This window comes from Salvelinus alpinus, chromosome 30 (genome assembly GCF_045679555.1).
Source record: "Salvelinus alpinus chromosome 30, SLU_Salpinus.1, whole genome shotgun sequence".
In the NCBI taxonomy this organism is placed as follows: Eukaryota; Metazoa; Chordata; class Actinopteri; order Salmoniformes; family Salmonidae; genus Salvelinus; species Salvelinus alpinus.
The window spans coordinates 23,191,589-23,217,334 of record NC_092115.1 but is presented as its reverse complement, the minus strand read 5'-3'; the positions used below and the strand labels follow the sequence as shown (position 1 = coordinate 23,217,334).

The following is a 25,746-nucleotide window of genomic DNA, read 5'->3' as shown; positions in this document are numbered from 1 at the left end:
TTTTCCTTTTCTCTATGTTTGTTTGTTAAAGTGTCAGCAGGCTTCTACTACGGTATATCTGCCATATGCCTGCAAAGCATACAGAGACATATGGGGCATAGAAAGCTCCAGCATACACCAGGCCATCCCAGCAAGCCTACCCAAGACATACCCCTTCTGCATGGGTGGCTCAGCACCAATGACTGATGATGGATGATGGACTTGTTCAGCAGTTTACTGTGTCATCCTTACAAGTTATCTAGAGATGTTTGAGTTATACAGAAACTCTGTTCTCAAAAACTGTCTTGAAGGCATGAAAAACAAGGCCTCTACTATAAAATGTTGAATGTTGTCAACAGCCCAGACCAGACAGTACACTAAATATTGTGTATTTTTGGAGATAGATAAGCTGTTTTGGTTCACTTCAATCAGGTTTAATGGCTCAATCTCTATGCATTACATATTAGGGGGGCTTAAAACATTAGTACAATAATATCACTAATGTTTTTCATTGGTCATATTATTATGGATGAGGGTTTTATCACACAGGTCAAGTCAGCCATCTCACTGATCTAAGAGACTTAATAACAAAGATTGATAAAGAACGTTAAAGAATAATAAATTAGTCCATTGTGAGCATTCCTGTGGAGGGGTCATATAGGTCAATATGAGGCCTAGTTGCTATAACACAATTAATTTGGTGGGCCACTCAAAATGTAAAAGAATAGCTACTTTGTTTCCATCAAAATATATCAATATTAAACTAATTATTGTAGAAATGTCCCAGCATCAAGCACTGCACAACCCCAACATTGATGTGATAGCTGAAAATTAAAACATCAAATTGCTTCCCCCCCAGATTGCTCTTTGCCTTGCGCTTACCTTGGACAGCTGTCTTGGGGCAGGTCCACCAAAAAGAGACGAACTGGAGCTGAAGCTAATGGCTCCCCTACGGCTGAGAACATGTTTAGGAACCGGCCTGTCTAGAGGCAAAACTGGTAACTGATAACATACTTCCATTGAACAGTCAAAGCTCGGTCCAGCTCAAATTGCAATAAAAAAGCAACATACAAATCATGTAAAAAAAAGTGCATATATGCTGTTGGCACAACTGCAAATGTGCCAATTACAACAGCACCCCTTCCCTTAATTTGAGTCAAATAGATTTAGTGATTGTGACTACAATGGGCTGTTCTCTTTTTTGATGCTTCAAACTTGCACGAAACGTTATCGAAAGCAATCCCACTCGTCTAATATTATGTTCCAATAAGTCCCATGATATCCAGATTTTATCCATTTGGGTTGTTTACCATTTTCCCCTATTGAACTCAAATCCGGCCTTGAAAACGGAAAGGCCTCTTTCTTTTTGGTATCTCTGTAATAAATAGCTTCCTCATATAAAAAAAATCATTATTTCCCGGAGACCGTATAACGTCCAAGCAACCAAAAATCAGATGATGAAAACGATTCGGAGACGGAAAAAATATATTCAGAAAATAAGAGCGGTCATCTACAATGTTATATAAAACTTTCATTTACAACTAAATGTGTTTATTCTGTCCCTGCATGGAGAGGTGCCTTGGCGGTAGAGAAAGTAATCAGCTTGCATTCAGTCCATTTCCCCCTCATTGATAGCATAAATTACGGTAGCGCACAGACGGCAATCATTGTTCATATAGCATCACGGGGGAAATATGCGTTCTTCACCTCGAAACAAACAAGTAACCATGGGTCCAAAAATGAAAATTAAAGAAGCAAACGACAACAAAGGCTACAACGCCACCGTAGTCCGTCTATTTCGCTGTTCTACCCTCTTCCCAAACGTAAGTTCCCACCAGAGATGGAGCTGTCGACTATCTGATGAGCCCTGTCTGAAGCATCCAATTGTATTTACTTACGTGATGTTACCCTCTTTGGGATTGGATGAAGATGAACTGCATGTATAATAGATAGAAGTCTATTGGCTGAATGGAAAGCACAGCACACTCCCGTTGCATTATTGGGCAAGTTCATTGCACATCTGTATTTTATACAATCTTTTGGCATTGACCGACTATAAACCCTTTTGTCACTGTACTGGGCAAAGACGTCAGATCAACGCCCAAAGTTGGTTGATATTTGATTGAGTTGTCAACACGTGTAAATATAGCATATTTGAACTAAACCTTGATTGAACCTTGTATAGGCTATTGGGGTTAAAGCTGTATGAAAGAAAGAAAACTATATAATGTGGACGTTTTGAAGATTCAATCAAAAAGCCACGATGATGACGATGACGATGATGATGATGATGATGATTTATATAGTGAGTCTGATTGCAGCTGTTGACAACACAAGGCATTATGTGGTTAGAGAAACCATAATCTTTTTGTAGCACTTATTAAACATGCATTCCATACACATTATTTGCTTTATACCCTCTACTCAAAACATGAATCTGATATGTTAATACTGCAACAGATCATACTTATGGACCTAGCTACCTACTGCACACTGTTACTTTTCATATTATGATTGTGTTACCTCAGTTACAATATTATTTTGTGTTAAGAAGTTTGGATATACCGTGGCGGCAGGTAGCCTAGCGGTTAAGAGTGTTGGGCCAGTAACCCGAAAGGTCGCTGGTTTGAATCCCCGAGCTGACTGAAAAATATGCCGATGTTCCCTTGGGCAAGGCACGTAACCCTAATTGCTCATGTAAGTCGCTCTGGATAAGAGCGTCTGCTAAATGACTAAAATGTAAAATGTAAATGATGCAAGTGAGTGATTACGTCAATATGGTGAAACTGCTTAGAAATAATGTTGACTCAAACATTTTGGTCTATTTACTCCCCAAGACCATATCTGATTGAGTATATCTTGATTGTTTACATAGCCCTAGCAGTAGGGTTTAGATTACCCCGTCACAGATGACCCTGTCACAAATATAATGTATTTGTATACTACATAGGCTTTTTTATGTTAAAATGCCAATTGTACAGTGTAAACTATAGGTAACACGATTGATGGATTATTGCAGAGATAACCTCTGCATCAATGGAGAACAGAATCATGTAATTGTGGCTTACTTTGTCATGATAGTAATAGGAGTACTTTGGAACAAATCCAGATCAGATATGTGTTATTCTGGACACATTTTAGTTGAAAACTATTGTTTTTACTTCATTGTACTGTTGTTCTACATTGTTCAGATTCTAAATGCATCAAGGTGGATGGCCTGAAGGGACTAGGGCTAGGCAACCTTCCTAAACAAATATGTCATTTGGATGATACACAAAGTAATTTGACTAAAGCACTAAACAGGAAATACGCCTGACTGAGCATTAAAACTTTGCCTCCATTACAAATGGCACCCTATATCCCTTTTATGGGCCCTGAACCTTATCCTCCCTGGTCAAAATTAGTGCACATTTCAGGGTATCATTTGGGATGCAGAATTTGACTTTGAGAGAGAGAAAAAAAGTCCCTCATCCAACCATGAGGTCTGGTGTGTGTGTGTGTGTGTGTGTGTGTGTGTGTGTGTGTGTGTGTGTGTGTGTGTGTGTGTGTGTGTGTGTGTGTGTGTGTGTGTGTGTGTGTGTGTGTGTGTGTGTGTGTGTGTGTGTGTGTGTGTGTGTGTGTGTGTGTGTGTGTGTGTGTGTGTGTGTGTGTGTGTGTGTGTGTGTGTGTGTGTAAGAGTGTGAGAGTGAGAGTGCTCCAGTCCAAAAGTAGGCCATGTATGGGAGCTCCAGGCCAGAAAAAGCAGGATATGGGGCAAGGATTTACATCTGCAGCTACACTAAACACCGTTACAGTGCTGATAAAGTACAGGCCTACAATACGGATGCTGCATCATGAACTCACTGCATATTCTACAGCCCTATGGCAGCCAGCTCGTATTCACATAGAATAAGTAAATATTCAGAGACAAGAGAAAAATAGCACAGGTCTTGTAGAATTAATAGAGGTACTCCATTTCACAAGCACAATTTTATGATTTAAAATAGTTTTAACGATTTTAATGGATTCAATTTAACGTTTTTTAATGGATACAATGTGTATTTACACATTTGGTTTCCCTGTGATTGTAATTTAAGCTTTACTACACCTGGTAAGGCCTACCACTGTGATGAGGCAAGTCAAAGGGCATCCATTTCAATTAATGATTTCCCCCAACAATGTCTACCCTGGGACACCACAGACTAGTCCCAGGGAAGACATTCTTATCATTGGCGGGACCCCTGAGGAGCCAGCCAGGAAGCCACTAATACAACACAGGTGAGCCTTTCCACCTGGGTGTTTCCTAGGAGACCCATGGCTGTGGTGTGTGTGTGTGTGTGTGTGTGTGTGTGTGTGTGTGTGTGTGTGTGTGTGTGTGTGTGTGTGTGTGTGTGTGTGTGTGTGTGTGTGTGTGTGTGTGTGTGTGTGTGTGTGTGTGTGTGTGTGTGTGTGTGTGTGTGTGTGTGTGTGTGTGTGTGTGTGTGTGCACTGTATGCTCAGTCACCACCACCACCACGTCATCCCGCAGGGAGGAGTCCAAATAACAATTATGGCTCAGGGATTAGCAGAGGTGCACTGTAAACAGAATCAATGTTGTTGTTTTTTCCCCAAAGGAACATTTGCATTAACGTCAGAGGACATAGTTCATAAAACAGGAGGAACTAACTATTCACTCCTCCTGCCATATGTTCACTTTATCAGCCATATGCCCTATGTATTTTCATTTAAAATGTAATACTGTTCTAATTTAAAAAGTAATACTATATTTAAGCAATAAGGCCTGAGGAAGTGTGCTATATGGCCAATATACCATGGCTAAGGTCTGTTCTTAAGCACGATGCAACATGGCTATATACCACAATCCCCAGGGTTGTCTTATTGCTATTATAAACTGTTTACCAATGTAATTAGAACAGTAACATATATTTTTTTTGTCATACCCATGGTAGATTGTCTGTTATAAACTGGGTGGTTTGAGCCCTGAATGCTGATTGGCTGACAGCCGTAGTATATCAGACCGTATACCACGGGTTTGACAAAACATTTATTTTTACTGTTCTAATTACATTTGTAACCAGTTTATAATAGAAATAAGGTACCTCGGGGTTTGTGGTATATGGCCAATATACCACGGCTAAGAGCTGTATCCAGGCACTCCAGGCACTCATGCTTAAGAACAGCCCTTAGCAATGATATATTGGCCATATACCACACCCCCTCGGGCCTTATTGCTTAAATATATATCAGCATTCAGAACCCAAACTACCCAGTTTATAATCTAATTTAAAATGTGATACTGTATATGTAACTGGCATTACGTTATATGTACAACGTTATATTGGCATTACAATTTCATTTTGTCTATGTTATTCAGTCTCCTGACCTACTGTACTCTACTGCACTACAGTGACAGTGCACCAAAACATTCCTGTGTGTTTGTCACCACCCTGTGATGAAAATATGCTATTACATACAGTTCTATTAAAAAAAGTGACAGTAAGTTACAACAAACCTTTGCACACTGGGAAAATGAGTTTTCACAACTATCCTCCACTACCCATGTCCATGTGCTAGGTGGAAGTATTTCCTTTGAAATGGTGAATATTAACCTTACCTAAAAATATTTTAATTTTGTAGTTAAATAATTATACATATATTCCTAATTTCCTCTTTATGCAAGTGCTGGATTTTCACCCACAGCGGTCAATCCACCATTCATTCTGTTCTTAACTCCAACCCTCCGATGTCCACAGATAACCCATCTTTCCCAGTATAATACAATTGAGCTTTTTCATTTATCAAATCAAATCAAACGTTATTTGTCACATGCGCCGAATACAACAAGTGTAGACATTACCGTGAAATGCTAACTTAACCAACCCTTAACCAACCCTTAACCAGTTCAAGAAAGAGTTAAGAAAATATTTACCAAATAAACTAAAGTAAAAAATAATAAAAAGTAACACAATAAAATAACAATAACGAGGTTATATACTGGGGGTACCGGTACCGAGTCAATGTGCGAGGATACAGGACATTCGAGGTCATTTGTACATGTAGGTAGGGGTGAAGTGACAATGCATAGATAATAAACAGCGAGTAGCTACAGTGTACAAAACAAATTGGGGGGGATCAATGTAAATAGTCTGGTGGCCATTTGATTAATTGTTCAGCAGTCTTATGGCTTGGGGGTAGAAGCTGTTAAGGAGCGTTTTGGTCCTAGACTTGTCGCTCCGGTACTGCTTGCCTTGCGGTAGCAGAGAAAACAGTCAATGACTTGGGTGACTGGAGTCTCTGACAATTTTTTGGGCTTTCCTCTGACACCGCCTAGTATATAGGTCCTGGATGGCAGGAAGCTTGGCCCCAGTGATGTACTGGGCCGAACGCATTATAGTGCCTTACGGTCAGATGTCGAGCAGCTGCATACCAGGGGGTGATGCAACCCGGTCAGGATGCTCTCGATGGTGCAGCTGTAGAACTTTTTGAGGATCTGGGGACCCATGCCAAATCTTTTCAGTCTCCTGAGGGGGAAAAGGTGTTGTTGTGCCCTCTTCACAACTGTCTTGGTGTATTTGGACCATGATAGTTCGTTGGTGATGTGGACACCAAGGAACTTGAAACTATATACCCGCTCCATTACAGCCCTGTTGATGTTAATGGGGGCCTATTTGGCCAGCCTTTTCCTGTAGTCCACGATCAGCTCCTTTGTCTTGTTCACATTGACAGAGAGGTTGTTGTCCTGGCACCACAATGCCAGGTCTCTGACCTCCTCCCTATAGGCTGTCTCATCGTTGTCGGTGATCAAGCTTACCATTGTTGTGTCGTCAGCAACCTTAATGATGGTGTTGGAGTCGTGTTTGGCCACAGAGTCGTGGGTGAACAGGGAGTACAGGGGGGGACTAAGTACAGTCGTGGCCAAAAGTTTTGAGAATGACACAAATATTAATTTCCACAAAGTTTTCTGCTTCAGTGTCTTCAGATATTTTTGTCAGATGTTACTATGGAATACTGAAGTATCATTATAAGCATTTCAAAAGTGTCAAAGGCTTTTATTGACAATTACATGAAGTTGATGCAAAGAATCAATATTTGCAGTGTTGACCCTTCTTTTTCAAGACCTCTGCAATCCGCCCTGGCAGGCTGTCAATTAACTTCTGGGCCACATCCTGACTGATGGCAGCCCATTCTTGCATAATCAATGCTTGGAGTTTGTCAGAATTTGTGGGTTTTTGTTTGTCCACCCGCCTCTTGAGGATTGACCACAAGATCTCAATGGGATTAAGGTCTGGGGAGTTTCCTGGCCATGGACCCAAAATATCAATGTTTTGTTCCCCAAGCCACTTCTTTATCACTTTTGCCTTATGGCAAGGTGCTCCATCATGCTGGAAAAGGCATTGTTCGTCACCAAACTGTTCCTGGATGGTTGGGAGAAGTTGCTCTCGGAGGATGTGTTGGTACCATTCTTTATTCATGGCTGTGTTCTTAGGCAAAATTGTGAGTGAGCCCACTCCCTTGGCTGAGAAGCAACCCCACACATGAATGGTCTCAGGATGCTTTACTGTTGGCATGACACAGGACGGATGTTAGCGCTCACCTTGTCTTCTCCAGTCAAGCTTTTTTCCGGATGCCCCAAACAATCGGAAAGGGGATTCATCAGAGAAAATGACTTTACCCCAGTCCTCAGCAGTCCAATCCCTGTACCTTTTGCAGAATATCAGTCTGTCCCTGATGTTTTTCCTGGAGAGAAGTGGCTTCTTTGCTGCCCTTCTTGACACCAGGCCATCCTTCAAAAGTCTTCGCCTCACTGTGCGTGCAGATGCACTCACACCTGCATGCTGCCATTCTTGAGCAAGCTCTGTACTGGTGGTGCCCCAATCCCGCAGCTGAATCAACTTTAGGAGACGGTCCTGGTGCTTGCTGGACTTTCTTGGGCGCCCTGAAGTCTTCTTCACAACAATTGAACCGCTCTCCTTGAAGTTCTTGATGATCCGATAAATGGTTGATTTAGGTGCAATCTTACTGGCAGCAATATCCTTGCCTGTGAAGCCCTTTTTGTGCAAAGCAATGATGACGGCACGTGTTTCCTTGCAGTTAACCATGATTGGCAGAGGAAGAACAATGATTCCAATCACCACCTTCCTTTTGAAGCTTCCAGTCTGTTATTCGATCTCAATCAGCATGACAGAGTGATCTCCAGCCTTGTCCTCGTCAACACTCACACTTGTGTTAACGAGAGAATCACTGACATGATGTCAGCTGGTCCTTTTGTGGCAGGGCTGAAATGCAGTGGAAATGTTTTTTGGGGATTCAGTTCATTTGCATTGCAAAGAGGGACTTTGCAATTAATTTCAATTCATCTGATCACTCTTCATAACATTCTGGAGTATATGCAAATTGCCATCATACAAACTGAGGCAGCAGACTTTGTGAAAATATTTGTGTCATTCTCCAAACTTTTGGCCACGACTGTACACAACTCTGAGGGGCACCAGTGTTGAGGATCAGCGTGGCAGACGTATTGTTGTCTACTCTTACCACCTGGGGGCAGCCCGGTCAGGAATTCCAGGATCCAGTTGAAGAGGGAGGTGTTTAGTCACAGGGTCCTTAGCTTAGTGATGAGCTTCGTGTGCACTATGGTGTTGAACACTGAGCTGTAGTCAATGAACAGCATTCTCACATAGGTGTTCCTTTAGTCCAGGTGGGAAATGGCAGTGTGGAGTGCGATTGAGATTGCGTCATCTGTGGATCTGTTAGGGCGGTAGAGAATTGGAGTGGGTATTGGGTATCTGGGAGGATGCTGTTGATGTGAGCCATTACCAGCCTTTCAAAGCACTTTATGGTTACCAATGTGAGTGCTACGGGGCGGTAATCATTTAGGCAGGTTACCTTCGCTTCCTTGGGCACAGGGACTATGGTGGTCTGCTTGAAACATGTAGGTATTACAGACTTGGTCAGGGAGAGGTTGAAAATGTCAGTGAAGACACTTGCCAGTTTAGCAATACATCCCTCCCTTTTACTGTGATGTCAAATGAGGGTCTTGAACCTCCCTATTTGTAACATTTATACCAATATTGGCTTAAAAATTAATACTTTACCTAATAGTATAATGTTGATTGACGGATTGTGGTTTTTCAGATCGCTTAACAATACAGTTTGCAGTTCAATCTGAACCCTGATATTATGACATGAAAACCATTCCTGGGCCTGGCTCCAAAAACGAGCCACCGATGGACAGTACCAGAAAATATGCTCTATTGATTCTGTTTCCTCATGGCAGAGTCTGCACAGGACTGACTGTTCAATGCCTCTTATATATTGAGCATTCTTTTTGTAGCAAGTATTTTATACAACAGCTTCAATCGAAACAAATGGATTGATGTGTCAATTGTTGTTTTATCTACTGTACCAGTTCATAGACCCGATGCCAAGGTATTAGGACATCAAAGACCTGTTCTCAACTCACTGGAATTGTATGCGGCATTGAGGTCAAACCTTTTGAGTTGAAGTGAAACTGATATATTTATACTAATCATTCTCCCAGACCCTTACCAAGGAGTTGTCATGCCTACCTTCAGTCTCACACAATACAAGCAGCAGACCGTCTCAGCTGAAACCTGATCAAGCCTACACAGGCGTGTAGAGTAGACCCATTGGTGGCCTGGGAAACTCAAGACCTCTAGTTTATGAATGTTTCATTTCACTGCACCTCATGTCTGACAAACAGTTGCTAGCAGTCCAGTGCAAGTCCATCGCCACCATACACCTCACCAGGTAGGAAGAGGACTTAAACTGAGGACTTTGATACCATAAAGGAATAAGAAGGATAACTGCTGCATAAAATTAGGGAAGCCAGGTATTTATTTTGTCTCCTTGGATGATCATTTATTTTCTGTCAAAAGAGAGTTTCATGGTTTGACTAAGCGTGTTTTTTAATGGTTGTACTGGTATGAATCTAATTCCCCATTGTCCGCCCTCTTTCTCCAGCAGGTAATGGTGGTAGGATGTCTGAACCAAGGCAGCGCTCTCTGTCCACCTCTGGAGAGTCTCTGTATCAAGTGCTTGGGCTAGAAAAAGGCTGTACCCATGATGACATCAAGAAGTCCTACAGGTGGGAAATAAGGCACAAGCAATTCACATCTATCTATCTATCTATCTATCTATCTATCTATCTATCTATCTATCTATCTATCTATCTATCTATCTATCTATCTATCTATCTATCTATCTATCTATCTATCTATCTATCTATCTATCTATCTATCTATCTATCTATCTATCTATCTATCTATCTATCTATCTATAGAGGATTCAGAAAGTTTTCAGACCCCTTGACTTTCTCCACATTTTGTTACGCTACAGCCTTATTCTAAAATCGATTAAATAAGTAAAAAATCCTCATCAATCGACACACAATACCCCATAATGACAAAGTGAAAACAAGTTTTTTGAAATGTTGCACATTTATTAAAATTAAAAAACAGAAATACCTTATTTACATAAGTATTCAGATCCTTTTCTATGAGACTTGAAATTGAGCTCAGATGCATCCTGTTTCCGTTGATCATCCTTGAGATGTTTCTACAACTTGAATGGAGTCCACCTGTGGTAAATTCAATTGATTGGACATGACTTGAAAAGGCACACACCTGTCTATATAAGGTCCCACAGTTGACAATGCATGTCAGAGCAAAAAAAAAGTCTAAGGAATTGTCCGTAGAGCTCCGAGACAGGATTGTGTCGAGGCACAGATCTGGGGAAGGGTACCAAAACATTTCTGCAGCATTGAAGGTCCCCAAGAACACAATGGCCTCCATCATTCTTAAATGGAAGAAGTTTGGAACCACCAAGACTCTTCCTAGAGCTGGCCACCCGGCCAAACTGAGCAATCGGGTGAGAAGGGCATTGGTCAGGGAGGTGACCAAGAACCCGATGGTCACTCTGACAGTTCCTTTGTGGAGATGGGAAAACTTTCCAGAAGGACAACCATCTCTGCAGCACTCCACCAGTCAGGCCTTTATGGTAGAGTGACCAGATGTAAGCCAATCTTCAGTAAAAGGCACATGCCAGCCAGTCTCCCAGTCCCACTAGTCAGGATCGAGGGAAAGATGAATGGAGCAAAGTACAGAGAGATCCTGGGTGGAAACATGCTCCAGAGTGCTCAGGACCTCAGACTGGGGAGAAGATTGGAGAAGGTTCACCTTCCAACAGTACAATGACCCTAAGCACACAGCAAAGACAATGCAGGAGTGGCTTCGGGACAAGTCTCTGAATGTCCTTGAGTGGCCCAGCAAGAGCCCAGACTTGAACTCGATTGAACATCTCTGGAGAGACCTGAAAATAGCAGTGCAGTGACTCTCCCCATCCAACCTAACAGAGCTTGAGAGGATCTGCAGAGAAGAATGGGAGAAACTCCCCAAATACAGGTGTGCCAAGCTTGTAGCGTCATACCCAAGAAGACTTGAGGCTGTAATCGCTGCCAGAGGTGCTTCAACAAAGTACTGAGAAAAGGGTCTGAATACTTACATATGTAAATGTGAAATGTACGTTTTTTATCTTTTATAAATTCGCAAAAATTTATACGAACCTGTTTTTGCTTTTGTCATTATGGGGTATTGTCTGTAGATTGATGAGGGGGGAAAAAACGATTCAAACAATTTTAGAATAAGGCTGTAACGTAACAACATTTGGAAAAGGTGAAGGGGTCTGAATACTTTCCTGAATGCACTGTATATCTATCCCATCTACTGTACATCACTATCATATCTATTATCTATCACTATCTACATCATCTATATCTATCACTATCTATATCAACTATATATATCACTATCTATCACATCTATGTCTATCACTATCTATCACATCTATATCTATCACATCTATATCATCACTATCTATCACATCTATATCTATCACTATCTATATCTATCACTATCTATCACATCTATATCTATCACATTTATATCTATCACCATCTATCACATCCACGTGTATATCTATCAATCACATCTACATGTATATCTATCACTATCACATACTGTATACACTGACTATACCAAACATTAGGAACACCTTCCTAATATTGAGTTTCATCCCCCCCATTTGCCCTCAAAACAGCCTCAATTCGTCGGGGCATGGACTCTACAAGGTGTCGAAAGCATTCCACAAGGATGCTGGCCCATGTTGACTCCAATGCTTCCCACAGTTGGCGGGATGTCTTTTTGGTGGTGGACCATTCTTGAAAAACACGGGTAACTGTTGACCTTGAAAAACCCAGCAGCATTGCCCTTCTTGACACAAACCGATGCGCCCGAACTGGCACCTACTACCATACCCCGTTCAAAGGCACTTCAATCTTTTGTCTTGGCCATTCACCCTTTGAATGGCACACATACAAAATCCATGTCTCAATTGTCTCAAGGCTAGATCCATGGCTAGATCCAGACAAACAAGTGTGTGTCTAGATAAGTCAAATAAATGACCATAATGAAATCCATAGAGAACAGAGCTGTATGGTACACAATAAACAGACAATACAGCCTTTGTCTTTACACACCATCTCACCCAGTTTCTGAAACCACAAAGGAGAAATCCATATTTTTGTGTGTTCATTTATTTACTTTTGAATTCCTTTCAGAAAATTAGCTCTGAGGTACCACCCGGACAAGAACCCTGACAACCCAGAGACGGCAGAGAAATTCAAGGAGCTCAACAGCGCCAATTCCATTCTGTCAGACGTCACCAAGAGAAACATTTATGACAGCTACGGCTCCCTTGGCCTTTATGTGGCCCAGCAGTTTGGAGAGGAGAATGTCAACACCTACTTCATGCTGTCTACCTGGTGGGCTAAGGTGAGCTTTCACAATCATCTGTAATCCCTGGATTGTTTTATTGTGCATGGAGGGGAAAGATTGGTGCGAGCTGCTGCGCTTGTGTTTGAGTCTGTCTGCGTGAGTGCATGCATGTTTTTGTGTTGTGTTAACCTATAGTATATCTCTCTCCTGTCAGGGTCTCTTTGCCTTGTGTGGCGTGATAACGGGGTGCTACTGCTGCTGCTGCCTGTGCTGCTGCTGTAACTGCTGCTGTGGGAAGCTGAAGCCCATGCACCCCGCCGAGGGAACAGACAGCTTTGTCTCCCCTGAAGACCTGGAGGAGGAGATCCGCCATGACAAGGAGACTGGTGAGGGGACACAGTCAGTGGGTGAAGACACATATACAGAGACACATATATACACACACACACACACACACACACATACACACACACACACACACACACACACACACACACACACACACACACACACACACACACACACACACACACACACACACACACACACACACACACACACACACACACACACACACACACACACAGTTGAAGTCGGAAGTTTACATAAACTTAGGTTGGAGTCATTAAAACTCGTTTTTCAACCACTCCACAAATATCTTGTTAACAAACTATAGTTTTGGCAAGTCAGTTAGGACATCTACTTTGTGCATGACACAAGTCATTTTTCCAACAATTGTTTACAGACAAGAGTATTTCACTTACAATTCACTGTATCACAATTCCAGTGGGTCAGAAGTTTACATATACTAAGTTGACTGTGCCTTTAAACAGCTTGAAAAATTCCAGAAAATTATGTCATGGCTTTAGATACTGGAGGAAACAGGTACAAAAGTATCTATAGCCATAGTAAAACGAGTCCTATATCAACATAACCTGAAAGGCCGCTCAGCAAGGAAGATGCCACTGCTCCAAAACCGCAATAAAAAAGCCAGACTACGGTTTGCAACTGCACATGGGGACAAATATCGTACTTTTTTGAGAAATGTCCTCTGGTCTGATGAAACAAAAATAGAACTGTTTGGCCATAATGACCATCGTTATGTTTGAAGGATAAACGGGGAGGCTTGCAAGCCGAAGAACACCATCCCAACCGTGAAGCACGGGGGTGGCAGCATCATGTTGTGGGGGTGCTTTGCTGCAGGAGGGACTGGTGCACTTCACAAAATAGATGGCATCATGAGGGGAAAAAATGATGTGGATATATTGAAGCAACATCTCAAGACATCAGTCAGGAAGTTACAGCTTGGTCGCAAATGGGTCTTCCAAATGGACAAAGACCCCAAGCATACTTTCAAAGTTGTGGCAAAATGGCTTAAGGACAACAAAGTCAAGGTATTGGAGTGACCATCACAAAGCCCTGACCTCAATCCTATAGAACTTTGTGTGGGCAGAACTGAAAAAGCGTGTGCGAGCATGGAGGCCTACAAACCTGACTCAGTTACACCAGCTCTGTCAGGAGGAATGGGCCAAAATTCACCCAACTTATTGTGGGAAGCTTGTGGAAGGCTACCCGAAACGTTTGACCAAAGTTAAACAATTTAAAGGCAATGCTACCAAATACTAATTGAGTGTATGTAAACTTCTGACCCACTGGGAATGTGATGAAAGAAATAAAAGCTTAAATAAATAATTCTCTCTACTATTATTCTGACATTTCACATTCTTAAAGTAAAGTGGTGATCCTAACTGACCTAAAACAGGTCATTTTTACTAGGATTAAATGTCAAGAATTGTGAAAAACTGAGTTTAAATGTATTTGGCTAAGGTGTATGTAAACTTCCGACTTCAACTGTACTAGCATGTTATCAGATACCCATAGACTTCCAGACTTTGCGCTAACGCTAGTTAGCATTGGATCGTGAAACTACCTCTAACTTCCTTCATACTGGGACATACAAATGGTATCCACGAGTTCATCTGACTCTGGGGAAGTAGATAAAGGGCCTCATTTGACAAAATACGAAGTATCCCTTTAACAAACACATAGGCTACTCTTGCCCTACGATTTCAACAGCACAATATTTATATAACATCCATGTTAGAAAAAAGATCCCTGCTTAAAAATTCACTGTTTTACTTTGAATGGTAGTTAGAGGTTTATTACATGTTTACAAATGTGTGGTAAGCAGTGTAGACAGATAAATAGCTAATTGTTTCTGCCAACGCATCAATTATGAGAAGTTGATGGGCAAATTTGTACAATGAGTTCATGTCTCTGGAGATTCAACAACAAGTAGTTGTGATGGCTTTGCGTTGATGTGATACATCATCTTTGTGCCATTCAGAAACATTTCTTATAACATCTTGGTAGAATAATAGAAGATCAAATAATTTCTAAACATACCTTTACATCTTCTGCAAACAACAAACAAACTAACTATACCGTTAAGTAGTGAAAGCAAAGTGTAACATCAATGAATGGAACGAGAGAAAATACAACAATAAGATTGACAAAGGTATCTAGGTTGATCATTTGATATTGTAGGGAATTTTAGTGTCATTATTCACAATGTTGTTGTGTAATCCTAGATGTGGACACTCCGGTTGTGCACCAGCCAACTAATGCCAGTGAAAAGACACAGTTGATTGGGGATGGCCACCGAAGCTACACCTGAACCTGGACATCTACAAACCGTAGAGAGGCACTAGACTACATAAACACTACACAGTCCATTTCTATGTCAATGGATGTTCCCACACTCTAACGTCATTACATTCTCTGTAAATAAGTGCTTTTGGTTGTTTTTTTTGTTTTTTTAAATCTTGATTTCTGTTTTCATTGGAGGTAGTTGATGTCATTGTTCTGCTGCAAACAAAATCCATCATCTCCTTTCACTTACCTAAACACTCTGGAGTGCATTGGCTTCACTTGTCACATAGTACAAATAGCTCAGTGTGTAAATATTAGAGTATGTGTATGTATAAAAATAGAACAAAAGTATTTTGTTGAAAATAAATGTATGATTTGATCTGTCTATACAGTCAACATGAAATGGTATCTGATTTATTGGTATGAGTGTATATATATAGGGTATATTTGTTTTAATGCTGTAGGCTGATGACAGGTTCAGAATCAATGTGTGTCTGGGCATTGCTTACAGTATCAGCATAGCGTAATGTATTCAAGGTCACATACTGGTATTTGCTTTTGAAATTAGGTGACCAATGTTTCGCAATAGATTATGTTTGTCATTGGGATATGGACTGGCGTCTTTTGACATTGATCGCAATCATTTCACAGATGTAGGCCAACTTGAATGTTTTCTACAAAAGCATTATTGCATTATAGGGCAATTATTGTTTATTGATTAACAACTCTAAACTAAACGGAGTTATAGCCCACTATTGTTCAAGAGTCAGAGCAGTGACTTGCCATCGTGAGTTTGTTTGAAAGGCTCTGTCCGGGGGGAAGTCTAGGTACAGATCTAGGATCAGCTTCCCCTCCCCCAATCCTAACCTTAACTATTAGTGGGGGAAATGCAAAACTGACCCAAGATCACTGTCTAGGGGCAACTTCAGCCCACTCTGTTTGATAGAGGTATGGGCTTACCCCTTCCTGTTTCAGAGGTGGTAACAGCTGGACCCCCTAACCCTTCTCGTGACATTTTCATATATGGGCAAGTAAGCATGGCAACCCTTGACGTGGGGGTTTCTAAAAACAGCCTGTGACACTCAGTGGATTGCCAGCTAGGGAGCAATGCGACCCGGTCGAAGGAACTTTGAGGACAGCAACGAGCGCCTAAGCAGGCCCAGTGACTCTGCATTGTTCTAAAGGAGTAGACATCTTTAATCTTTGCCAAGTCAGTTCTTTATGGATTGAGGGACCGTTGGGGGACTGTTTGTTGGTATCCCTAAAGACAGCAGTAGTGGTTTTGTTTTTCCACTGTGCAATGAATATATCTCTGGGGTATCCACATTCCACAAAGCAAGACAGCACCATGGACAGCTTGGAGAAACAGCTAATTTGCCCCATCTGTTTGGAGATGTTTACCAAACCGGTGGTGATTCTCCCTTGTCAACACAACCTTTGTCGAAAATGTGCCCAAGATATTTTCCAGGTAGGTTGGTTATTTTACAGCTGAACTTTTAACCTTTAACCTTTACTGCTGTCTCTTAAAGGTTTATCCATTCATATACATTACATGTACAGAATTCTGACATTGTAGTGAAGGTATTGCTCATCCTTTAATTGTCAGTATTCAATTACCACTTATTCCATAATGCTGAAAAGAAACAACGTGTTTCCTCTTTACCCATGCCATTCCAGAATCAACTAACACACATTTTAACCAGTAAACAACGCAAATACTACTAACCAATATTAGACAACGGTAGGCCTATATTTAAACATTTCCACTGGCTTTATCTAACGCCATTGATACACTGATGTCCTGTGTAGGCCTCAAACCCTTATCTATCGACCAGAGGAACCACGGTATCTTCAGGGGGACGTTTCCGCTGCCCGTCCTGCCGACATGAGGTGGTCCTGGACAGACATGGAGTCTATGGCCTGCAGAGGAACCTGCTGGTGGAGAATATCATTGACATGTACAAACAAGAACAGGAGTCCTCAAGGTGAGACAATAAATGCCTAAAAGAAGACAGCAGGTCTAAGACAATTGGTCTGAGACATACAGAATATCATTGATATATACAAACAGGAGTCCTCAAGGTGAGACACTACAGGCCTATTTAAAAAGATTGGCAGACAATTTAGTCCGAGGCACGCAGCAGCAGTCCCATGTATATCTGGCCAATTAGACAAACAGCAAACCCTCACACCAACAAATCTGGACATCAAGAAGACTACATACTATCCTGAACAACATATAGAATGAATCGGAAAACTACTGATGAGAAATGGAAAATTGAAGGAGAATATATATTTGTTTTTTTCATTGTGAAATTGGGTTTTACTCATGGGTGGCTGGACATATTGCCCGTTAGTTAGATTTTGTTTTTATAATGTAGGCCAGTGAGGCAGCAGAGTTCTATTTTTATTCCAATTTGAGCCGCACTACATTCTCTAGACATCAATATAGTATTTAGTCTGCTTTTAGGAGAGATAGACAGTACACAAGTAGTTGACAAAAAATAGTTGACGTAGGAAAACCCAATGTTTTTAAAATACAACTTCTGTCATTAACTATCCATAGTAGATTATCTGCAACAGCTACATGTAAATTCACTTAACTACATCCTAATAAACCAAAACAGTAGATCTCTGAAAAGACGCCATCTGCCCCTGCCTTTTTAGCATATCATTTTTGCACAATCAATTTAAAGTTCTTGAGTAGATTACCGGGACAAGACAAATACAATTTTCACATGGACCTTTTGCTTGAATCTGGGAGCCAAGTGCAGAATGCGTTTTAGCCACAGTGGTGTGATAGGCTCATCAAGCAACTGTGGATTAGGCCTACGTTACGCAAGTGGACTATTAAAAACAGTTATTCAAAATGTTAGCATACTCTTGGTTGCCAAATAGACATAAATTATGGCTATTCTGAAATGCTAACATTCCATGAGGAGAAAGTATGTTTGTCTGTACTACATTTGTTCACTTACTTTGATGTTATAATATTATGGCTTGAACATTTTAGGCACTGTGGACACAAAGATGTTTTTGTGACTTGCCAGTGTGACCGACATTACTGTGCTCGATTAACAGTATAGCTTCCTCGCTCACAAACTCTCACTGGTAACTCGATTTTTTAAAAAGGTCACCAGGAAGTCTTTGTCCAATGTGTGGTGTAAACAGGATCCCCAAAGTATAACTGTCACCTGTTCTGTAGCAGCAAGCCTGAGCCTGAGCCTGCCAAGTGTGACCAGCCCATGTGTGAGGAGCATGAGGGTGAGAAGATCAACATCTACTGTGTGACGTGTGGCGTGCCCACCTGCTCTCTCTGCAAGGTGTTCGGAGCCCACAAAGACTGTGATGTGGCCCCACTCAACACTATATTCAATAAGCAAAAGGTTAACTTGTTTATTTTACATTTATATCTGTTTATTTCCTTTTTCATAATGATGCTTTACAGGTATATCAAATTGAAGTCAAACTTCCCCTTTTTTCTAATGAACAGAGTATCAGAGTTGGTGCATAAAATGTCATTTAAAAAAAAAGTTATGCTGGACCTCTGTGTGTGTGTGTGTGTGTGTGTGTGTGTGTGTGTGTGTGTGTGTGTGTGTGTGTGTGTGTGTGTGTGTGTGTGTGTGTGTGTGTGTGTGTGTGTGTGTGTGTGTGTGTGTGTGTGTGTGTGTGTGTGTGTGTGTGTGTGTGTGTGTGTGTGTGTGTGTGTGTGTGTGTGTGTGTGTGTGTGTGTGTGTGTGTGTGTGTGTGTGTGTGTTCCAGACTGAGTTGACTGACTGTATAGCCATGCTAGTGGGAAACAACGACAGGATTCAAGGCGTCATGAGTCAACTGGATGAGACCTGTAAGACCGTTGAGGTAAAGCCTTCAACCTTTTGTCCTTTCTTATGTTTCGTCTATAACAGTATTTTCACATTGTATAAAACTTCAACAATATTGATGGTAAAAAATGGTATGCTTAATTTTTATGCGCTCTCATTTTTGCTACTGACAATATCCATATGACCCAGTTATTTGTCAGTTTAACCTTACAGTACAATCATGGCTGTCTAACAGGAGAATGGCAGGAGGCAGAAATCCAAAGTGTGTGAAAGTTTCGATCACCTTTATGCCGTCCTGGAGGAGCGGAAAGGAGACATGACCCTGAAGATCAACGCAGAGCAACAGGAGAAACTGGACTATATAAACGGCCTCATGAGGAAGTATAGAGAGCACCTGGAGAACATGGCAAAGATCGTGGAGACAGGGATACAGACAATGGAGGAGTCAGAGATGGCTACTTTCCTGCAGGTGATGAAAAACATACTTTTTGTCCAGAAAGGACAAATTACTACCACACAAAATAGCCATGTGTCAGTGATAAATCAATATCATAATTGGTTATGTACCATGTTAGAATAAAAAGTGTAACATGTTATTACAAACATGTTGCGCAATGTCTTCCGAGATGTTTTCTCAGAAGACATGTTGTGCAATGTCTACATCAGAGTTTTCTGAGAAGTAATTCCTTTCTCATCTTTGCTCCCACAGACTGCAAAGCCTCTTCTACAAAAGTGAGTACACATACCCTTTTTTCCAGTTTCAGACTATAGTTCTGGTCCTCAGAAACTACAGTGTAACTGTGATCTCTCTCTCGGTCTACCAGCCTCATTGCAGGCACTAACATCTCCCACCTGGACAAAGTGGAGCGTGGCTATGACAACATGGATCACTACACAGCTAACTTTGAGCGGGAGAGGAGGGTACTGCTCACTATAGACTTTGTGAAAGGTGGGGAGTATTGAGTATTGAGTGTGACGTTGGCATTTCAATGTTCTTTCACAATGTCCAAAATCACTTCTTCCAGTCCCACAAAAGAAACTATGCAAATAACAATTTCAAGATCAATGTAAAACTGAAGTAAAATTAAACAATTTACTATTTTCGTATTTTGAATTCTTGGTTGTTGTTCAGATGTTGAAGAAGATGAAGAATTTGAAGATGGAGAAGAGGAAGTAGAATTGAGGCGGATGACAGGGGCGACCCGTACAGATGTCTCCCCCTCTGCTGCAGGACCCTCTGTCGTTAAGGCCAACCCTCCACAGCCCCAGCAGCAGATAGCACCCCCACCCCTTCCTCAGAGACCTATTGAGACCCTAGGTGTCATGGCTACCCTGGCCAACCCACAGGGCCCCGCCCGTGCCACAACCCCAGTACAATTCCCATCCCTAACCCCAACACCAACTGCCACCGCACAGGCCAGCCCAGTCCACTTCCCAACCCCAACCACAACCCCTGTTCAGTTCCCAAACACAAATCTGGTTAACTTCCCATCAGCGGAGCCACCGACACAGGTGAGAGGAGCGTCTATGATACACTACAGCCTAGCCGTGAAATTGACTGAAAATGTCTATAATACATGATAGAATAATAACTCATGATCCCTGGCTAACTCCATCCCAGCAGCTGTCTAGTGCAGTGACAGTCAAGGTCACATTTGAGTTCACAAACCATATGGATATTTTTAAGTATAAAATGAAAATTATTATTGCTTGGCTTTTATCTCCCGCCCTCTGTATGTGGTTATTGAAACCAGTCAATATCCAATCTGTATCAGAATAGTTCAGTCATTGTTTAAAGCAGCTGTGCTCTGCTCAACTCAGAGTGGGCCTGCATGGGACCTGGCCTGTGTTACGGCAGTGGCTTTCACCTCAGCAGGAGGCTTTAATGATGAGACACCTGCCTGCTCTCTGGTTGCCGTAGCCCTGCGTGTGTTAGGGGTGAAGCAGGGAGGGGGACGCTGCTGTTTTCATAGGGATAATTATCAACCACTCTGTTACATGTCATCACCATTGAGTTTCATTTGCATGTGGAGTGCTAATTTGAATGAGCATAGAGTTTACACCAACATAATCATGTGGATTCAATTGAAAAGGGAAAAACCACCTGGAACAGTTTGTATTCATTCCAGAGGGAAAAAAATGAATGGCCTACAGATTCACAGAGGCGTTTACCAGAAAGGGTCTTCGTGTGTGTGTGTGTGTGTGTGTGTGTGTGTGTGTGTGTGTGTGTGTGTGTGTGTGTGTGTGTGTGTGTGTGTGTGTGTGTGTGTGTGTGTGTGTGTGTGTGTGTGTGTGTGTGTGTGTGTGTGTGTGTGTGTGTGTGGCATGTGCATAACCTAAAATCATCACTTGCATAACCTAAAATCATCTTGCTTACAAAAACTCTTATAATCCTGAAGAAATAAAGCTTGGTTGTTTTGTTTCCTCACAGGAAGTGGCTTTCTGTGTCACAGTTGTGGCTTTGTCTATTTTACTGCATCAGCTTTGGAGTCTGATAAAGTCTACCATTAGGATATGTTTATTTCTTCATTTGTGCACTGACTAATACTTAAGCACTCAGTCTATCACACTTAAAAGGTTACCCGCTTTAAATTGAAAACATGAGAAGTTTCAATTTAGTAGATTTTCAGGTCAAATTGCTGACTGATCTTGTATACTCTGAGGTTATTGTATGGATGTGGATATGGTAATTCAGGACATCATATTGATTGATACAGGACATATTGTGGGTGTGAGCAGGTGGTTATTAGTGTGGTGAGATAAATATGGTATACATTTCTTTTTATGTTAGAGTTATTTTGTATTTGGTATCTCAAAGAAGCTCTTTAGACTCTACAAAATATTTGATTTCCTTGTGTTAAATTAGTGCTTTGGAATATGTAAGCAACAATATTTTCTGTTGAGGCATGTCAGAATTCCTCCTTCATTTGACTTCTAATTTTGCATGGACCTTAAGGACATGCTACAGATAACATAAATATTTCTTTATATTCTCTCTAAATTATACTTGACTTATTCAGTATGCATTGCGAGTTTTAATTTGATCCCATTTACAAACCCAATTCTGAACAATTTATACAACGAGTAGCTTTGCAATAGTTTGAGGGGACCTCTAATGTTTTTGCTCTTTGTTTTTCACAGATGACTTCTGATACGGCATCAAGTCAGCAAAACACAGATGACAAAGATGGAACCAAACACGTCTTCTCCTTTTCTTGGCTGAACAACCAGAAGTAGCTGTTAATTTTACCTCAAGACTATGACATTGTTGCAATACTAGGTATTGTTTTGGTTGAGTCAGCATCCCGCTGCAGGCACGGTTTAAATAATTACTATGTTACCGTTATATAACTGTAATTTATCTGTAAATCCTCTCTAGCATTTCTATACTACCGTAAAAACAAATGTTATTGGGCAGATTTCTGGCTTGAGAAAGCCGTGCGTAATTTGGCACACCTTTTGGCAATAGATTTACGCGTGAGTCAGAAAAACGTCTCAATGTATCAAGACACTCAATTTAGTCTACACAGCAATGAAGCAATGAATATAACTTTGGATTTTTTTTTATTACAAATATAAATATCAGACATTCTCTTGCACAACAAATATGATTGGTTGCTGATAGTCATATGATAGGTCTATTTTATTATCAAACTTGAAGCAGTTGTACAATGAGAGGGAATTCCAGAGAGAGAAGATGAATGTTTGGACAATATATACAAAATACGTTATGCTTGAATACAAGTTAAGAACATTAAAGGATATTTGTGTTCACCATTTCAACTGGCCTTGCCTATTTCTCATCACACAATGTAATAACTACAAAGCGAATTACAACTCGATTTTACAAATCAATAAAAAATAATAACTGAAAGAACGAAAGTTAACCAATTCAAGAGTAAAACAAAAATGGAATAGTAACGTACAGTTTATGTAAGATGTACACAACTTATTTGGTAAATGTATTTCTAACACTTTCATTTCCCGAATATGTCCATCATTTTCCGGTTACTATATGCCTGCTGAACTAATTGCTCGTCTCGAGCCATTTCTAGAACTTCCCTCAGCAGATGGAACGTCAGGTCCAATGAGATCGGTGGCTCTTCGCCCGGCCAGGTCCTCTTTCCTCTCTCCATGGAATCATCCATCTGGTTAGCGTAGCTGTTCAGAAACCGATTGCTGTTACCGACTTTACCTTGCAGAAGACGCTGCGTAAACTGAAGTAAAGCCCTGTTGACCGTTGTTGACCGCGCAGCAGCTCCAGGAGATGTATTCGACAATGAGGACTGGGGCGAATTTTGATTGGAGTTGTCAAACCGAATGAAGTACTCCTCTCCTAGTCGCAGAAGAATAGGGAGTTGCTGTTGCAGCTCTGCCTGAAGATTGTGGAATGAATCAAGTGCTCCGGGGGTTTCAATAGCTCTACATTCATAGCGGGGTTGGAAGGCACCAAGTAGAGCCACAGCGGAAACGAAGACATTCAACTTCATCTCAGGAGATTAGGATGAATCTGAGAATTAAATATAGCCTCATTTTCTCATGTTCATAATCACAATTAAGTTAATTAAAGTGAAGATACATGTTGAGTAGCCTAGGATGTGGGTGACACTTTGACACATTTATTTTATTTTATCTGTATTGTATTTGCATTTATTGCCATTTGAAATCGAAAAACTAAATAAAAGCAGTTGCTTATGTTGTAATTGCTTATTTAATTACAATATTGTATTATTAATCTTTATGTTAACTATTACCACCTCATTGAATAATAGTTAATAGTGTATGAATCAACAGTTAAGTACTACAATTTATAGTAACTAGGATACATTTCTATCAATAATAAAATTATCTGCACACAACACCACAATTACTTCCCTAAAAGAAACAAACAATTCAAGTTTTTGTCAAATACCTGAGTTTAACTGTGACAGAAGATGTTCCTCTGAAGTTGTAACAAAAATTATATCCTATTCTACAGTTATTTTGCCTTCCAATGAGCCTGTAATAGTGCGTTTTTAAAAAAAGCATCGAAACAACACTTATATATCATAGACCCGAGGCCATGTCATCATGCTCTGACATGATGGTCTGCGCAAGCAGAGGCATCATGCCCGTAGGGGGCACAGTGGCATGTGCCCACTCATATTTGTCCTGTAAAAAATACAAATACAATATTTTTTTAATGTATTTTTTATTTTTGTTGTTTGTCTGTAATACTACTAGCCACCTAGCAATTTTATGAAGTTGGCTTTAGCTAGCCTAGATAGGTTACCAATCTCCCAACCTCATAACTACTAAGAAGCCATTTCAGGCTATCAATCAAGTTAGAGTAGCTAGCTTGTCTAACTATCTTAGCTGTCATGCCTGCTAGCAAGGTTGGTAGTCAGGAGGATATAGACAGCTCAAGACATGCAGAAAAATAGACATATCTTTGTTTAAACATAGAATTAAGCATAATGACCATGGCTCTAGATTGCAGGAAAAAGCTGTTTCAGGTGTTTGAAAAATGTTCCAATTGATGGCCGGGGCCTAGCCCCCATGGACCACCCCCCAGCCATCCTCACGTACTTGTGTCCCCTTAAATTTTTGGGGTGCATGACGCTCCTGTGCCAAAGCGCTAATATAAAGAAGACAAGGCAACACCAGAATATGAATGGGGAGCCTCCCTCAGTCCACAGTGGGGTTAATATCAGATGAGTCAAATAGTAGGTCTAACTGTGATGTGTTGTTTTCCGAAATCTAGAGTGCCATTGTTCAACTAACTATGGATGTGGCCTTGTTCCTGCATTAATTAATTAATTAATTAATTAATGTTATGGACAGTGGTACAGGGTCAATAGTAAAATACAATCTTCATCATCTTCACCACCACCACCACGCTCTAGTAAGAGTCAACCAAACATCATACATTGGATGTCATGAATGTACATTTTCCCCCACAATAAAGTAAGGAATTTATTTTTAATTGGCTGCAGAGATCGATCAGAAATATTGTCTTTGCCCAATATTGTTTGATTCAAAATGGGTACCAAGTACCACTGTTATATTTAAACAACATGCAGTTTGGAAAGGGTCAACACAACGGCAAACGTCCAGATACACTTACCTGCCTGCCAAACTGGCAAGAGAGGTGGGTGGCCTGCACTTATGGAACACAGGAAAGACACCTGTGACCTTTTCCAACAGAAATTACTTGGATTGAATCACTAACATTTCAGACAGGACGACCTGAAATAGCAGAACAGATTACAAGGGAGAAGTAGCATTTCTGAGGGAGAAAATATGATATATATTTCACAGAATCATATTATCGCCCAGAGTAGATTATGAATATAGTTCATTCATATACTATATAATGAAAGATATGAACTTGTAAGGCGTGCGTCCTGGCAGAAGAGAAGTCAGGCGCAGGAGAGCAAAGAATGTGTTACAACGGTGCAGTTTAATGATAAAAATCACAGTGAAAAAAATACATATAAACAATGGGACAAAAACCCCAGACATAACGTGCACAAGCACCT

The 25,746-nt window shown here is 40.9% G+C and overlaps 4 protein-coding genes across 8 annotated transcripts in view; 2 read left to right on the top strand and 2 right to left on the bottom strand.

Annotated features, from left to right (window-relative positions):
- LOC139559745 (high affinity 3',5'-cyclic-AMP phosphodiesterase 7A-like) overlaps nt 1-1,841 on the bottom strand; it is a 30,360-nt gene extending 28,519 nt beyond the window's left edge. For 3 of the 4 annotated variants that reach the window (XM_071376046.1, XM_071376047.1, XM_071376048.1), the window contains exon 1: nt 862-1,833. In XM_071376046.1, coding sequence (XP_071232147.1) covers nt 862-999 — 138 coding nt within the window. In that variant the 5' untranslated portion in view covers nt 1,000-1,833. Of the gene's footprint in view, nt 1-861 lie in introns of all 4 variants that reach the window. The other variant, XM_071376049.1, reaches the window with a different exon arrangement.
- Nucleotides 1,842-9,707: 7,866 nt separating this feature from the next.
- On the top strand, nt 9,708-15,791 carry LOC139559968 (dnaJ homolog subfamily C member 5-like). Its single transcript, XM_071376467.1, has 5 exons — nt 9,708-9,811; nt 9,943-10,066; nt 12,596-12,809; nt 12,967-13,138; nt 15,344-15,791. The coding sequence occupies exons 2-5, from the start codon at nt 9,960-9,962 to the stop codon at nt 15,427-15,429; spliced, it is 579 nt and encodes a 192-aa protein (XP_071232568.1). The 5' UTR covers nt 9,708-9,811; nt 9,943-9,959; the 3' UTR covers nt 15,430-15,791.
- A 697-nt stretch (nt 15,792-16,488) lies between these two features.
- On the top strand, nt 16,489-23,002 carry LOC139560051 (E3 ubiquitin-protein ligase TRIM63-like). 2 transcript variants are annotated; one of them, XM_071376543.1, is made up of 9 exons: nt 16,489-16,872; nt 17,214-17,389; nt 18,610-18,790; nt 19,167-19,262; nt 19,461-19,694; nt 19,935-19,957; nt 20,050-20,174; nt 20,358-20,737; nt 22,367-23,002. In XM_071376543.1, the coding sequence occupies exons 1-9, from the start codon at nt 16,705-16,707 to the stop codon at nt 22,460-22,462; spliced, it is 1,479 nt and encodes a 492-aa protein (XP_071232644.1). In that variant the 5' UTR covers nt 16,489-16,704; the 3' UTR covers nt 22,463-23,002. The 2 variants fall into 2 exon arrangements, with proteins under 2 accessions (XP_071232644.1, XP_071232643.1); XM_071376542.1 differs by having other exon boundaries at nt 16,492-16,872; nt 18,613-18,790.
- A 4-nt stretch (nt 23,003-23,006) lies between these two features.
- LOC139560052 (corticoliberin-like) lies at nt 23,007-24,231 on the bottom strand. Its single transcript, XM_071376545.1, has 2 exons — nt 24,138-24,231; nt 23,007-23,735 (listed from the first exon to the last, which is right to left on the bottom strand). The coding sequence occupies exon 2, from the start codon at nt 23,713-23,715 to the stop codon at nt 23,203-23,205; it is 513 nt and encodes a 170-aa protein (XP_071232646.1). The 5' UTR covers nt 23,716-23,735; nt 24,138-24,231; the 3' UTR covers nt 23,007-23,202.
- Between the last annotated feature and the right edge of the window lie 1,515 nt (nt 24,232-25,746).

What these genes read in the sequence shown, in the direction of transcription:
- LOC139560052 (XM_071376545.1), bottom strand. Translation starts at nt 23,715, where the DNA reads ATGAAGTTGAATGTCTTCGTTTCCGCTGTGGCTCTACTTGGTGCCTTC.
- LOC139559968 (XM_071376467.1), top strand. Translation starts at nt 9,960, where the DNA reads ATGTCTGAACCAAGGCAGCGCTCTCTGTCCACCTCTGGAGAGTCTCTG. An exon ending in GACATCAAGAAGTCCTACAG is followed by an intron (nt 10,067 to 12,595) that starts GTGGGAAATAAG and finishes AATTCCTTTCAG; the next exon opens with AAAATTAGCTCTGAGGTACC. An exon ending in CCGCCATGACAAGGAGACTG is followed by an intron (nt 13,139 to 15,343) that starts GTGAGGGGACAC and finishes GTGTAATCCTAG; the next exon opens with ATGTGGACACTCCGGTTGTG.
- LOC139560051 (XM_071376543.1), top strand. Translation starts at nt 16,705, where the DNA reads ATGAATATATCTCTGGGGTATCCACATTCCACAAAGCAAGACAGCACC. An exon ending in CAAGAACAGGAGTCCTCAAG is followed by an intron (nt 17,390 to 18,609) that starts GTGAGACAATAA and finishes CCTGTTCTGTAG; the next exon opens with CAGCAAGCCTGAGCCTGAGC. An exon ending in CACTATAGACTTTGTGAAAG is followed by an intron (nt 20,175 to 20,357) that starts GTGGGGAGTATT and finishes GTTGTTGTTCAG; the next exon opens with ATGTTGAAGAAGATGAAGAA.